The following is a 17,136-nucleotide window of genomic DNA, read 5'->3' as shown; positions in this document are numbered from 1 at the left end:
AAATCAACTGGTGGTTTTTCTAATAGGGGCAGTGTATAGGGAGACGAAAACTGAACCCTGATGAACCCCAACAGTAAGGGGAAGAGGAGGTAGGAAAAGATACAGTGAAGGAGCAGTGAGAAAACTTGGGAGGAGAACCAAAAGAGAGCGGTCTTCTTAAACCCGATAGAGCCATAGAAAGAACTATGCATCGGTTGGTCAGTTCTATAAAAGGTGCCTTCCCAGCTGTGCATCTCCAACAACTGATGGGTGCCTCGCAGCTTCAGAAGCTAGAGTCTAGACAATATTCTGATTCGTTCCCGTGCACTCAATATGGGAAAAATAAACTTTCCAACATGAGTGCTTCTGATGAAATCTGAGTTAACTAATGTATGCTTCTCATGGGGAAGACCAAAAGCATGTTAGCCTGTTTATATGAATTTTCCACTCTAGTTTACCTTAATCCTAAACTTTTGCAATACGCTTTTCCATTTTGTTTTATTATATAAAATCTTAAGAAGTGAATCTTAAGTTTAGATATTGTATATTAATAACTTCCTATGTTGCATTTATTAGCAACCAAGACAATTGATCAGCATTTTGTTCACACAGAATAACTAAGTCAACATTTCCATGCCATGATAAATCATTGTAATGTACAGGTCAATGAGCATTTTTTTTTCTTACACCACATACTATATATCATTGAAAAAGTAACAAAAATGAGCATACCTACTTACTTGCCAGAGTCTTTGGGAGTTAAGCTGATGGCGGCTGATCTATCATGGCTTCTCCTCATCAATTTATTTCTTGATCGCAAGACTAAGAAAAAAAAAAAGAAGAAGACATGTTGACATTACATGCAGTGCTTTGAAAAAGTATTCATACCCTGTGAACATTTCCAATTTTTTCCCATTATAACCACAAATGTAATTTATTAGGATTTTATATGATATACCAACACAAAGTACAGTGTGTACTTGCGTATAAGCCGACCTGAGTATAAGCCGAGGCCCCTAATTTTATCACGAAAACCTATTGACTTGAATATAAGACGCACCCCAAATTTAGAGATGGAAAACTGGAAAAAAATCATTTTTAGTGTTAAAATAGCAGTGTGTCTTATAATCCTAGTGTGTCTGCGGCACGGCAGTGGAGCGGGCTCAGGAGGTTGGGTCGGCGATGCTGCGGGCTCGGAGGATGGGGGTGTCTGCAGCTCAGGAAGGTCATAGGACAAAGCGTCGGCAATACTGTGGCTCAGGAGTGTTGTAGCTCAGGAAGGTTGGCAATACTGGGGGCTCAGGTCGTGGCGGAACCCTACTAAGCCTGCCAGCAGGCTGCTAGCTCCAATGAACCCGCTGGCGGTTGATGCAATAGACTTCAAGAAAATGGCCGGTGCTTTGCCGGCCACCGGCAGGCTCAATTTCACCCGTCGCGACACCCCTGGGACCCCAGTATCACAGAACCTCCAGAGCTGCGACACCCCCGAGCCAGAGTATCGCTGATCCTCCGTCCTGTGACACTGTCCCGCTAACCAGGTAAGCTTTATCCAGAGACACAGCCCCCCCCGGAATCCAGAAGTGGGGCCCTCACTTGAGTAGAAGCCGAGGGAAGCTTTTTCAGCACAAAAATTGTGCTGAAAAAGTCGGCTTAGACATGAGTGTATATATAGTAGCAAGTATTTATGAAGTGGAAAGGAAATGATACATGGCTTTCTAAATATGTGAAAAACATTAAACTGAAAATTGGGAAGTGCTTTTGTAATCAGGCCCCTGTAGTCCGATACTACTAAATAAAATCTTGAGTGACCAATTACCTCCAGAAATCGACTAATAAGTAAATTGAGTCTACCTATGTGTAATTTATTCTCAGTATACAGTATAACACAAAAGTGAGCACACCCCTCATATTTTGGAAATATTTTATTAGGATTTTCTTTGGGACAGCACTGAAAATGACACTTTTATACAATGTAAAGTAGTCAGTGTACAGCTTGTATAACAGTGTACATTTGGTGTTCCCTTTAAATAACTCAACACACAGCCATTTATGTCAAAACCACTTGCAACAAAAGTGAGTACACCCCTTAGGTGTTAAACAGCTAAATTGTGCCCAAAGTGTCAATATTTTGTGTGGCCACCATTATTGGTCAAGCACTGCCTTAATTCTCTTGGGCATGGACTTCACTACAGCTTCACAGGAACCAATGGAACCTTTTTTCCACTCCTCCATGATGACATCATGGAACTGGTGGATGTTAGGGGTACTTTACACGCTGTGACATCGCTACCGATATATCGTCGGGGTCACATAGCTAGTGACGCACATCCAGCGCCGGTAGCGACATTGCAGCGTGTAACACTAATGAGCAACAATCACAAAATCGTTCCAAAACAGTGATCGTTGACACATCGTTCATTTCCTTAATGTCGCTGCTGCTGCAGATACGATGTTGTTCGTCGTTCCTGCGGCATCACACATCGAGATGTGTGACACCGCGGGAGCGACGAACATCTCCTTACCTGCGTCCACCGGCAATGCAGAAGGAAGGAGGTGGGCGTGATGTTACGTCCCGCTCATCTCCGCCCCTCCGCTTCTATTTGCCGGCCGCTTAGTGACGCAGCAGTGACGTTGCTATGACACCGAATGCCCCTCCCCCTTGAAGAAGGGATTGTTCGACGGTCATAGCGAAGTCGCTGTCAAGGTATGTGCGTGTAACGCTGCCGTAGCGATAATGTTCGCTACGGCAGCGATCACACAATATCGCACACACGACAGGGGCGGGTGCTATCGCGCGCAACATCGCTACCAATTGCTAGCGATGTCGCAGTGTGTAAAGTACCCCTTAGAGACTTTGCGCTCTCCCACCTTCCATTTGCCCCACAGATGTTTAATGGCGTTTAGGTCTAGCACCTTTACCCTCCATTTTTTTCAGCAAGGCAGTGGTCATCTTGGAGGTGTGTTTGGGGTCATTATCATGTTGGAATATTGCCCTGTGGCCCAGTTTCTGAAGGGAGGGTGATTATGCTCTATTCTCAATAGTCTTGGAGGTGTGTTTGGGTTTATGTTGTAATACTGCCCTGAGGCCCAGTTCTCGAAGGAAGGAGATCACGCTCTGCTTCAGTATTTCAAAGTACATGTTGGTATTCATGATTCCCTCAATGAACTGTAGAAGAGGCTTCTATCTGGGATGACAGCCATGCAAACCAGTGTGATTCAGTGTGTGGCATATGGTCTGAGCACTGACAGGCTGATTCCCCCCACCTTTAACCTTTCCAGCAATGCTGGCAGCACTAATATGTCTATTTTGAAAAGACTCTGGATATAATGCTCAACGTCTTTGGTCGACCATGGCGAGACTTGTTCTGAGTGGAACCTGTCTTGTTAAACTGCTGTATGGACTTGGACATCATGCTACAGCTCAATTTAAGGATGTTGCCAATATTCTTATGGACTAGGGCATCTTTATGTAGACTAACAATTCTTTTTTTCACATCCTTTGAGAATTATTTGCCATGAGATGCCATGTTGAACTTCCAGTGACCAGTATGAGAGTGTGTGTGAGCTATAACACCAAATTTACCACACCTGCTCCCAATTCACACCTGAGACCTTGTAACACTAATAAGTCACATGTCACCGGGGAGAAAATGGCTAATTGGGCACAATTTAGCCATTTTCACTTAGGGGTGTATCACTTTTACAACAAGTGGTTTTGACATTAATGGCTGCGTGTTGAGTTATTTAGAGGGCACCAACTTTACTGTTATACAAGCTGTACACTGACTACTTTACATTGTATCAAAGTGTCATGTCTTTAGTGTTGTCCCATGAAAAGATAAAACATTTCCAAAAATGTTAAGGGGTGTATTCACTTTTGTGATATACTGTAACTACAGATGTTCTCTGAATTCCTCAGCAGTTTGTTTGAGAACATCAGTGATTAAACAGCAACACGAAAACCAAAGTACCCACCAGACAGATCAGGGTTACAATTGTGGAAATAAAGAATGGTTGTGTTATAAAAAAAAAAAAAAACAAGTTAAAACTTTGACACATCTCAAAGCATTGTTAAAGCGATCATCTAAAAATGGAAGGAGTACGGAACAACTGCAAACCTACCAAGACATGGCCATCCACCTAAACTGACATCCCAACCAAAGAGAGCAATAAATTAGAAAAGCAGCCAAGAGGCCCATGGTCACTCTGGAGAAGCTGCAGAGATCCACAGCTCAGGTGGAAGAATTTGTCCAGGACAACTTTAAAGCCCAGTTCACACGTTCACTATTTGGTGAGTTTTTTTACCTCAGTATTTTTTAAGGCCAAAACCAGAAGTGGAACAATGAGAAAAATATAATAGAAACATGAACACCAATTTTGCATTTTTAATCCACTCCTGGTTTTGGCTTACTATTATTGGCCTAATACTGAACATGTGAACAAGACCTTAGTTGTATACCCCACAAATCTGGTCTTGATGGAAGTGTGGCAAAGAAAGCCATAAGAAGTCCTATTTGCAGTTTGCAAAAAGCCAAGTAGGAGACACAGGTAGCATGTGGAAAAAGATGCACTGGTCAGATAAGACCAAAGGAGAACTTTTTAGGCTAAATACAAAATGCTATGTATGGTAGAAAACATAATTGCATATCACCCAGAAAACACCATCACCATAGTCAAACAAGGTGGTGGCAGTATCATGGTGTGGGGATGCTTTTCTTCAGGAGGGACTGGGAAGCTAGTTGGAGTTGATGGGAAGATGGATCTAAATACATGGCAATCAAGGAGGAAAAGCTGTTCGAGGTTGCAAAAGACTTGAGATTGGGGCATAGATTCACCTTCCACATGGACATTGACCCTAAACACACTGCCAAAGCTACAATGGAATGGCTTAGATCAGAGCATATTCATGTGTCGGAATAGTCCAGGCCTAAATCCCATTGACAATTTGTAGCAAGACTTGAAAATTGATGTTCTCAGATACTCTTCGTCCAATCTCACTGAGCTAGAGATAGTTTGCAGAGAAGAATGGACAAAAATGTCAGCCTCTAGATGTGCAAAGCTGGTATAGACATCCCCCAAAAGACTTGCAGCAGTAATTGCAGTGAAAGGTGGCCTTACAAAGTCTTGACTCGAGTGCTGAATACAAATTGCACATCACAATTTTCAAATTTATATTTTTCGAATATTTAGAAAAACGTGTCATTTCCTTTACATTTCACATAGTCTTAGGGGTACTTTACACGCTGCGACATCGCTAGCGATTGCTAGTGATGTCAAGCGCGATAGCTCCCACCCCCGTCGCTCGTTTGACATTTGGTGCTCGCTGCCGTAGCAAACATTATCGCTACGGGAGCATCACACGCACATACCTGGCCAGCGACGTCGATGTGACTGCCGAACAATCCCTCCCTCATGGGGGAGACGAGTTCAGCGTCATAGCAACGTCACTGCTGCGTCACTAAGTGGCCGGCCAATAGAAGCGGAGGGGCAGAGATGAGCGGGAAGTAACATCCTGCCCACCTCCTTCGTTCCGCATTGCCGGTGGATGCCGGTAAGGAGTTGTTCGTCGCTCCCACGGTGTCACATATAGCGATGTGTGATGCCGCAGGAACGATGAACAACATCGTACCGGTGGCAGCAGTGATAATAAGGAAATGAACGACGTGTCAACGATCACCATTTTGGAATGATTTTGCGATCGTTGATCGTTGCTCATTAGTGTTATACGCTGCGATTTCGCTACCGGCGCCGGATGTGCGTCACTAACGACCCCTTAGTGTTGGTAGATCACATAAAAACCAAATTATAAAATACAAATTAAGTTTGTGTGTTTAACGTGAAAAAATGTGGAAAGTTTCACAAGGTATGAATACTTTTTCAAACCACTGTAAGTAACATACACATAATTCTGTGTGTCAGAATGTTACCATATAAACTGCTAACATTATAGATGAGAACCATCAGAGATCTAGTACAAATAAATAAGACATATAATATTATAATTCTACAGATAATTTTCCCTTAGTGTTGTATTATATTAAATTACTAACCAGCCATTTCTTGCTGACTATTCGTCCCATCACAGTTTGCCGCATGCCTTTCAATTAGGCTCCGAGGGAATGTACACTCACACATTGGACAGGCTACATTCTTGGTAAACATTTTATCCAGGCAAATAATGTCTTCGTCAGAAGGTTCTGAGGAAATACAGGCCTATAAAACACAATGCAACATACAAAAGAAGTGCATGTCAAATATGTGTAGCAATGCGGCTGCTCTGACTGGCAATCATTTCAGGCACATGCAAATGTCATCAAGGACAAAATCTGCAAGGAGTTTGTAAATTTTCCCAATATTTGAGTGGGTTTCCACTACCCACAAAGACAGTGATATGGGAAAATATGGGGAGAGTGATGATTGTATCTGTTAAGCACTGTGGAAATTAGTAGTCCCAAATACCATCAGTGAGATAAATAAATGTGTATGGGGGACTTTTAAATGAAAAAAACTAAAAGTGAACCACACTTAAAATCTTAAAGGGAAGGTGTCGCGGTTTTTTAATTTTTGTATTAGTAATAGTGATTATGGAATCAAGTATTTTTAATAAAAATTAAATTCACTGTTTTTTAGTTTTTATTTAATTGTAGTTTTACTGAAATACCGGGTGCTGCCATCTTGGATTTGCTGCATGTAACGACAGTTACTCACCTCAAATACGGCAGCCCCTGTGCATAAGAGACTGGTCAGGCTGCAACCCTATACTTAACAAAGAGACCGCTTCTGCTGTGAGCTGGACACGGCCCCCCCCCTGGGCTGTCCAGCTCACATCAGTGGGAGGAGATCAGCGCCATCTTTACGGCACTTTCCTCGTCACCCACTCGGGATGTGAGTACCGGCGCCAGGCTAACGCCGCTACCCCCTCTCCCCCACTGTTGCTCTCCCTGCCACCGCCACCCCCGCCCCCCCGGCCGCTCCCCCTGCTCTTGTGTGCTCACCTTGGGCCTCCGCTACTAGCAGCTCAGTTGGGCACAATATACTGAGGAGCGCGGTATACAGCAGAGTGCGGCATACTGAGGAGCAAGGACTACGACGGAGCACAGTATACTGAGAAGCACGGTATACAGCAGAGCACGGAATACTGAGAAGCGCGGAATACTGAGGAGCGCGGAATACGGCGGGGCGCAGAATACAGTGGTGCACTATGCCAGCAGTCCTCTCTGCGGTCACCAACAAAATGGCTCCGCACTATAATCCTATACTACTTCTTCCCTAAGGGTGGCTTTACATGCTGCGACATCGCTAGCCGATGCTAGCGATGGCGAGCGTGATAGCACCCGCCCCTATCGTTTTGTCGATATGTGGAGATCGCTGCCGTAGCAAACATTATTGCTACGGCAGCGTCACACATACTTACCTGCTCGGCGACGTCGCTGTGACCGGCGATCCGCCTCGTTTCTAAGGGTGCGGTTCGCTCGGCGTCACAGCGACGTCACTAAGCGGCCGCCCAATCAAAGCGGAGGGGGGGAGATGAGCGGGACTAACATCCCGCCCACCTCCTTCCTTCCTCATTGCTGGCGTGTGGCAGGTAAGGAGAGGTTCCTCGTTCCTGCGGCGTCACACGTAGCGATGTGTGCTGCCGAAGGGACGAGGATCAACTTAGCCCCAGCGACAGCAGCGATAATTCGGAATGGACCCACATTTCAACGAGGAGCGATTTTGGATGTTTTTGCAACGATCCAAAACCGCTCATAGGAGTTACACACAACGAGATCGCTACAGCGGCCGGATGTGCGTCACAAAATCCGTGACCCCAACGAGATCGCTATTGTGATCTCGTAGCGTGTAAAGCCCGTTTTATCCTTTTGGAAAAAATCAGATGGGAAGGGGGAGGCTAACATCACACAGACGAGATCAGATTCTGCCCACTTTTACTGCAGTTGTAATGTGAGCTAGTTCTGCTGCAAGACTTCAGCAGCTGCTCTCCCTAGTGTTTAAGAGTGGAAAATATCAAACTTTTAAAATATTATTTTTTATATTTTGCTCAAGAAAAAATAAATAATATTTAAACATAACATTAAAACTTTACATTTTTTCAGTTATTGAATTTTTTTTTTTTTGGCGACACCTTCCCTTTAAATCTGGTCTATAAGACCAATAAAAAGCAGCTGCACATCTTTTCACGTCATAGCACCCAGGACAAAAAAGTCAACAGTTGAACGCAGGAACACATGATGCTCCTAACTAGAACCATCACCTTTATTCATTTTGTACGTTACCGTACATTCTTTGAACAATTTTTTTCACTATTGATATTCATTTGTTACTTGAGTTGTGCGATTAATAACATTTTGAAAACCAGCAAGTAAGGTAAGGTAATATTCGTCCAGTGCCCAGGAGTGTTTGGGAAAGCCAACACAACTCTTCACGACTGCAATGTGAGAAACATTTGCTCACCACTTCACGCAGCGTAGCTTCTCGGTTCTCAGCCTTTCAAGGCGCCTGGAAAATTGCTTTACGTACTGTAATTTGATTTGTGAATGTGTCTTTCAGTTTGGAAACTGGCACAATTAGAGGGAAGGTGCCAAAACACTGAATGAAAGTTGATCTGCCTGCTCAAATGGAGTGCAGGAGGGAATGCCCCAAGCCTGTAATGTATAGTCCCTGGAGATCACCACTGATAATGGTGGAGCATGTCTAACTGCTACACAAACAGCATGACTGCGAATATCTCCTGTGTGACACGGTGTACATTCGATTTATGAAATAAAAATTAAAAAGGACAGTTACACTTTAACCCCGGTCCCCCGGCCCCAGCTGGATGTGCGTCTGAGGCTGCACATCTAGCAGAAATGCATTGCGGTGCACATACCTGTTGGGTCTTTGTAGTGCGACACATGCCAGCCAGACAGATGCTGGCAGCTTTAATCTGTCCCAGTGACTGAGGGCGGCACATGGCAATGACATCATGCGTTGCAATATCACAGACACCGATAAAAGCTGCCGGCCACCGTGCGCTGGCTACACAGCACGATGCTGCGTCGCGTGGGAGCCAGGCTGTAAGTACAATGTCGTTTTTTACATCAGACATAACGGAGACATTTTTACCAGGATGGGGACATACAGTATATATACCAGGAGGGGGAAAGTAGATAAGTATATAAGTAGACAGTATATAAGTATTTAAGTAACTTTGCTTTTAAACACTTTATAACATAAGCTTTAATAGTTCACAAATAAAAAAAATAAATGTGTAGACCCCAAAACTAAAAGTAGGTGAGAACTCCTGTACTCATTCCTTGCAAAAATATAATCTTGGAAAAAAACAGGAGGAACTGCAAACCTCTAACCTCAGTCTTTTTAAGGAATTAACTCTGCTTTATTTCAAAGACTTCAAAGTAAGTGATCACCATGGAAACGGAGGGTGGTAAAAAATAATAAGAAGTAACTATATGAACTTACATTTCTTACATTTTAAAGAGAAAACCACAGTTCCTTCACTTGCATGATCTTGGAAGAAACATTTTTACAAAATAAAACTTGTGCTTTTAAAGTTGTTTTTTTTATATCGAAAAAATCTGAAATTTGCTTTTGTGTAATTTTTCTTTTTTCCTTTTAAACCCTTCCCGACATATGACATAACTGTCAAAAAAAATAAATAATCTTCTCCCACATAAAACAAGCCCTTATTTCACTCCATCAGCAGAAAAATAAAAAATGTCATAGCTGTCAGGAAAAGGCCATGCAAAAACAATTCCCACTACACCTGTACATGAATTTCCAGAGAGGTGTATTCCAAGAAGTGGGTCACTTAAAGGGGGTTTCTTCTGTTCTAGCACTTGGGGGCTCTGCGACTGGAATCCTCGAACTGTTCTAGGAATGTCTGTGACCCAAAAGTCAAACTAGCGCTCCTTTGTCCTAAGCACTGCCATATTGTCAAATAGTACTACAGAGCCGGGTATTGCCACATTTAGGAAATATTGTGCAACAAAGTGAGGGGTTATTTTTACCTTTTTATTCTTGTGAAAATTAACATTTTGGGGCTAAAACAGTATTTTAGTGATAAAAATGCAATTATTATTTCTTCAACGCCCAATACTATAACATTTTGTCACACACCTGTAGTGTGAGACCACCCATGTGCCCAAACAGTAGTTTTCCACCACAGATGGGGCATCGCCATACTCAGGAGAAAAAGCACCACCCAAATTTTGAGGCAATTTCTCAAGTTACCATTGTGAAAATGAAAAATTAGGAGGAAAAGCAACATTTTTAAAGAAAAAAAATTAAATCATTTTCTTTTGTTTCACTAATTTCTTTGAAGCACCTGAAGCTTTATAAAACCTCTTGACTATGGTTTACAAACCAAACCGTGATGGGTGCTATTTTTACATTGGCTGTTTGTTTGGAGGTTTTCTGATGCTTGGTATGATCAAACTCACTTCCAAATTGAAGTGGTTGTTAATAAAAAATGGATTTGTAAATTTATTTGGAAAAATTGAAAAATTACTGTTATACTTTTAAACCTCTAACAACAAGAAAAATCTGTTTAAAAAATGATGCGGACAAAGTTGACATGAAGTGAATGTTAATTATTATTGAAGTGAATGTTAATTATTATGTGTGATATAACAATTTGGGCATAAAAATGTAAAATTCAAAAATTACACATTTTCCAAAATACAACAAATTTTAGATATTTTCATAAATTAACGCAAACCATATTGACTTAAATTTACTATTATGAACGTGTCAAGAAAAAAAAAAACCTAAAAGCTGAGAATCGTTGGGATATGTTGTAGCAATCCAGAGTTATTAACCCATAAAGTGACGTTGGTCAGAATTAAAAAATTTGCCCTGGTTAGAAAGAAGAAAACAAGCTTTGATGGGAAGGGGGTAAAAGGAAACCAGTCATGTTCCTCGCTATACTATACAGTGGGTAAGGAAACAATTCTGTCTCTGAGCTCCTCAGGCAGTTCCTTTGACCTCATGATTCTCATTTGGTCTGACATGCACTGTGAGCTGTGAGGTCTTATATAGACAGGTGTGCGCCTTTCCAAGTCAAGTCCTATCAGTTTAATTTAACTTAGCTCGACTCCAATGAAGGAGTAGAACCATCTCAAGAAGGATCACAAGGAAATGGACAGCATGTGACTTAAACATGAGTGTCTGAGCAAAGGGTCTGAATACTTATGACCATGTGATATTTCAGTTTTTCTTGTTTAATAAACTTGCACAAATTTCTACATTTCTGTTTTTTTCTGTTAAGATGGGGTGCATAATGTACTTTAATGAGAAAAAAAAATGAACTTTTTTTTTTAAAGTTTACCAAATGGCTGCAATGAAACAAAGCGTGAAAAATGTAAAAGGGGTCTGAATACTTTCCGTACCCAGTGTAACTACTCATATGTCGCTGTCACTAATGACAGCGGCATCTCAGGGGTTAAAGTGCTGTGATCAGTGCTATATCTAGTTTCAGCATATACAGCAGGAGCTTAGCTGTGCATTAGAGAACACCCCTGCTGTGGATGACAACTCCTGTGCCATCAGATATAACTGTATGCCCATTTGCAGTGAATCACTTGCAATTTGGAGGTACATTTACATCCATTTGCCAGAAAGGGTCAAAGGGGTTTTCTACTTTTAGAAATGTAAACCCGAAATGATTCTTGTAATGTAAAATAAAGACAGATAGTACTCCCCTTCCACCACACCATTCCTCTGCTGCTGCTTCGACCTTTTTACTTTACCTGCAACGGTAGGGGTCATATTGACAGCTCGCATAATTGCTGCATTCAATCACCAAAATCAGTGGCTTTTCGATGTAGAATACCGGTAGCCGCGATGATACGAGCTGTCGACATGACATCGCCACTACAGCCGGCGCAGGGAAGGGCGAGTACTATCTGGCTGTGTTATTTTACATTACAAGAATCGTTTAGAGTCCACTTTTGAGGGCAACAATAAAAAGTGTTCTTTTAGTTTTTATGTCTGAACTTCATTACAATATGGTCTGTTGGTAAGACTAAAAGCCTACCCCCTTACTTAGCATGCCACTGCCTTCTATGCTAATTGACAGAACTTGTTGTCCCAGAGCCAGCGCTGTCTAATGATAAACCTCTGTTGTGTGCACTCCGTACCTGTGCAGGTGCGAGTGTCATCATATTGCTGTCTTCACTTTTCTCCTCCTTGCTGATACTACTCCAATTTAAGGAGCCAGTACACACATCTTTCTCCTGTTTATGTACATTACTTGCTACATCTTTACAGCCGAGCAATGACAGCAGAGAGGTGACAGTGACACACTCTCCTGCACATGGATAGTACATGCTTGCCGGAGATTCATCTTCAGACAGTGTTGACTATGAGCAAGTCATAGCATGCCAAATAAATGGCGCTTAGCCATGCCAAGGGTGCACTGAGCACTCTAAATTTGCCAATGGCAATAAATGCATTTTTGGCTGAGGCAGGGAAACAGATTTGAAAACTAAACAAATGATCTTTATTGTTGCACCATTCCTTACAACTTTATTTGATTGGTTTGAAATGTACGTTTGGGCTGATGGACTCCCTTAAATGTCTTGAATACTGGTTTTCCACTTGTGTGTGCAGATAGAAAGGATAGTAGAGTAAGCTTTTCTCCCCATTAGAAACATGAAATGCTCATCCCTATAGGTTCAGCGTATGCCAAAAGGTCTGTATAGGCCGTAAATATCCGCAGGATATGGTCTTACATGCCTGATACAAGGGGGACTCCCACTTATTGAGAAAATAGAAATCTCTGGTCAAAATGGCATGAAGTAGCCGCAATGTAACCAGAAAGTTTGGACACTTAAAAGGATGGTTTGTTACCTGGAATGTCCTTTATAAATTTCTACAGTTTACACCCTAAGTCTTCTGCTTTAGAATAAAATACTCCCTATACAGTTTATCCCTAAATGTGAAGTTTTGTTTGAAAGGATTCTCAAACGTGGAATCAGAGAACAAGGACTCACTCACCCTGCAGGATTTATCACCCATCTTGTAACAGGTTGTCATCAGGGAGCGATGACAGAAGCAGGGTATGTGACACCAGCACTGGTGTCACTCACCCTGCTTCTATCACAACCCCCTGAAGACATCTTTTACAGTAAGAAGCTGTGATGGCAGTAAAAGAAGCAGAGTGCGGATGCCTCAGTCACTTATCCCACAGCTTCTATCAGTGCTATGAATTCAAGACATATTCAGAGGGCGGTGATGAAAGAAACTGTGGTAAGTGACTGTAGTGCCAACCCCTGATGATGTCCTATTCAAGTTGGGATGATAGACGCTGCAGGGAATCGAGTGCAGCTCCAGCCTCCTGATGACATCCCGTTTAAGACTCCTCTCAAACAAAAGTCACTGGAAGTGAAGTAAAAATAAAAATATCATTATGGATTAGCTGTATACGGAGAAGTGTAGAAGATTTTAAGAAATAAAAAAGTGTTTATTGTGTAAATATAGATATTTATAAAAGGACATTTTAGGTATCGGACCATCTTTTTAAGCAGTATCTTTTTAACCTATGACAACAGAAAAAGTTAAACAAGCTGATGGGCGAGGCCCTTTGAATATATGTTTATAAGACTGATATAATTATTATCTACTTTCTATTGTTCCAAACAATGTTACCTGAGTATCTGGGGCAATCTCCATTACTTCAGTTTGATTATCTTGATCAGATTCATCCTGCTTAGCTGGACTAGGCTGGGTTTCTGTGGAGAAAGTAATTAAAATTATTCCATGCTAATTTTTTAAGTTCTCTATCAATGCAAAGAAATCATATAGTCTCCTGTTATTTATAAGTGAGAACAGAAAATGTTATATTTTATGAAAGCACCACATAAACAATAGATGCTCAGAAGGCGCAGGTCGAGAGGGTTGCCACCCTTGAAAATGTTCCAAAATGTTAAGCATTTTTCCCTCAAAATAATTGCAATTACATTTCCTTTGTGTGTATTAGAACAACACACCCAAAAAACAAAAACAAAAAAAACGAGGGGAAAAAAAAAAGGCAATTTGGACAGCATTTCATACAAAACCCCCAAAATGGTCCAGACCAAATTGTTGGCACCTTTCTAAAATTGTGCGTAAGCAACTTTGCTTCAAGCATGTGATGATCGTTCAAACGCGCCTGTGGCAGGTAACATATGTGGGCAATATAAAAATCACACCGAAACCATATAAAAGGGGGCTTTCTCTTCTCTTTCTGTCATACTAAGCATGAAGAACAGAAAGAGAAAAGATCTGCCTGAAGACTTGAGAACCAAAATTGTTGAAAAATATAAACAATCTAAAGATTACAAATCCATCTCAAGAGATCTTTATGTTCCTTTCTTTCTCAACATAATCAAAAAGTTTACAACCCAAAGCACTGTAAGTAATCTCCCTGGACGTGAACGTCAGAGAAAAATTGATGAAAGGTTGAAACACAGGATAGTCTGAATGGTGTATAAACAGCCTTGATCAAGTGCCAAATAAATTCAAGCTGTCCTACTGGCTCAGGGTGCATCAGTGTCAGCACGAACAATCCATCAACATTTGAATGAAATGAAATGCTATGGCAGGACCCCAGGAGGACCCCACTGCTGACACAGAGACGTAAAAAAATCGAAACTGCAGTTTGCCAAAATGTGAGTAAGCCAAAAGCCTTCTGAGGAAGCATTTTGCAGGCAGATGAGACCAATATAGAACTTTTTAGTAAAGCAAATCAATCTACTGTTTATCAAAAATGAAATGAGGCCTACCAAAAAAAGTAATTAAATTCAAATTTGGTGGAGATTCAAAGATGTTTTGGGGTTCTTTTGCTAGCCTTAAGCCCCTGTCACACACGGAGATAAATGTGTGGCAGATCTGTGGTTGCAGTGAAATTGTGGATAATCAGTGCAAGGTTTGTGGCTGTGTACAACTGGAACAATATGTCCATGATTTCACTGCAACCACAGATCTGCCAAAGATTTATCTGTGTGTGTGACGGGGCTTTTAGTGTCAGAAAGCGGAGTTTACGTCCTAGGTCATAGGTCTTCCAGCAGGACAATGACCCCAAACATACTTCAAGAAGCACCCAGAAATGGATGTAAACAAAGAGCTGGAGAGTTCTGAAGAGGCCAGTAGTTAATCCGGTTCAAAATCCCATTGAACACCTATGGAGAGATTGTAAAATTCCTGTAGGGAGATGGCACCCTTCAAATATGAGTGACCTGGAGCAGTTTGCAAAAGAAGAGTGGAACAAAATTCCAGTTCAGAGCAGTAAGAAATATGTTGCTGGTTATGGGAAGTGATTTGTTGCAGTTATTTAGTGAAAATGGTGTGCAACCAAATATTAATTTGAGGGTACCAACAATTTTGTTCAGCCCATTTTTGGAATTTTGTCTGAAATGTCTAATTTGCCTTTTTTCCCTCTGTTTTATTGTGTTGTTCTAATGAGTCACTGCCAGCTTGTGAAAATCTTGTGCATGCAAGCGGATCATGTCGGCCATGTCAGTATGCCTTAGAAGCCTGGTGTATGCTCTTCGACTTCATTAGGCACAAAAAGTGAGCCATCTTCTGAACTTCCGGTCATGCGCTGTGGATGTTGCAGAGTGAAAATGGAAATCAGCACACGGTAAACTCAGCGGAATCTCCTCACTACAGAAATGCCAAAAACGTGAATAATTGCGGTTTACGCACACTGTGGAGCTCTGGAGGGAGGGGGGCATTTTTTAATTTTGGAGAGCAAATTTTGCTAGATATCTTTTTTTTATGGTGGGGGCGTGATAGTGTGTTTCTGGGCCTTTGTGCTACCCAGTAGATTTCTGTCAACAGATGAAGAATCTGAGTGGAGATTTGTTTTTTTGTGGGTTTAGTACAAGCTTTGATTGGTGGTATTTTGGGGTACAGAACATTTTGGATCAATTCACATTTACCTGTGCTCTATGCTGAGCACTCGCATCTAGGTTTCTCTCTAAATCTACAAAATACGTGATACAGATGAAGCCCCAGATCCAGATGGACAGCATGAAATTAACAAAACAACCTTGTGGCATTTACATTGAATGCTGGGACCCACATCCTCTCCTCCAGTCCGTAACCCCTCCAGTGCACCAAGTATTGAAGGGAGCGATGTAGAAAACTTCAGATGGAATGCTACTGGGTTAATCACAGTGATTACTTAAACTGCAGCTTCCAGGAAGGAACCTTCAACTTGAAATTCTTGGTAGACAACCAAATATAGTAACACACAAGCAATTGTTTGTCAGCCATACATTTGTATCTGTCTCCCATCAACGTCAACTCACTCTGAACCCCTAGCTATACAGAAGAGAGCGATGAGGCAAAACGTTCCTCCTCAGGAACTCCAGAAGCTCCTCTTCCATTAAAAGGTACTAAATTGCGGACGAAAACCGTTTGCACCAAACAAAGGTGACTTGCCAGTAGACTCCTGATGACTATTGTTTATAGCAAATTCATCCAACGGTAAGTAAGATGCCCAATTGTCCTGGTTCTCGGAGATAAAACCCCCTGAGATAGGTTTACGAATTCTGATTTGTGCGCTCAGTCTGACCATTCGACTGAGGGTGGAAGGAAGAAGAAAAATTCAACTTCACCTCCACTCAAACACAAAAAGCTTTCCAAAACTTGTAAACAAACTGGGTTCCCTGATCTGAGACATTAGAAGGAACCCCGTGAAGCTTCACAATTAGGGATGGGCGAACCCGATCTGTAAAGTTCGGGGTCCGAACCGAACACATAGTGTTCGTGCACACGATCCCGATCACGAGCTTTCCTGTGAAGCTAGTGTTACAGTTCGTGTTACAGTTCGGGTCCAGGGGCTGTAAAAAAAAAAAAAAAGCACGTTATTAAAAAAACATTATGATCATACTTACAGGTCCGCGACGCGTCCTGCAGATTCTGTCTCCCAGCGCTTCTGCGTCTGTCCGATCATTGCTGTGCCGCCAGGTAAGCACCTTGGCTAAAAGGACCTTCGTGACATTATACCCATGTGATCAGTCACATGTGAATGTTGTATTACCTCATTGGCTACAGACTGGTCACGTGAGTATGTCATGGGCGTGAGCAGCTGGGCTGGTGGGCGTGGCCGGCTTGCATCGCATCACGGCGCACAATCTCACGGCAGCAGCAGGTCAGCTGCATTTATTTTCA

General features: G+C 42.0%; 1 protein-coding gene across 1 annotated transcript in view; it reads right to left on the bottom strand.

The window, feature by feature from the left end:
• Positions 1 to 17,136, bottom strand: part of UIMC1 (ubiquitin interaction motif containing 1) — a 165,907-nt gene that overhangs the window by 21,022 nt on the left and 127,749 nt on the right. Inside the window, 3 exon segments of the mRNA XM_075344648.1 lie at positions 720 to 801; positions 6,030 to 6,192; positions 13,627 to 13,709. Coding sequence (XP_075200763.1) covers positions 720 to 801; positions 6,030 to 6,192; positions 13,627 to 13,709 — 328 coding nt within the window.

The sequence above is a fragment of the Anomaloglossus baeobatrachus genome, chromosome 4 (assembly GCF_048569485.1).
Source record: "Anomaloglossus baeobatrachus isolate aAnoBae1 chromosome 4, aAnoBae1.hap1, whole genome shotgun sequence".
Lineage (NCBI taxonomy): Eukaryota > Metazoa > Chordata > Amphibia > Anura > Aromobatidae > Anomaloglossus > Anomaloglossus baeobatrachus.
This window is presented reverse-complemented; position numbering and strand designations above follow the sequence as displayed.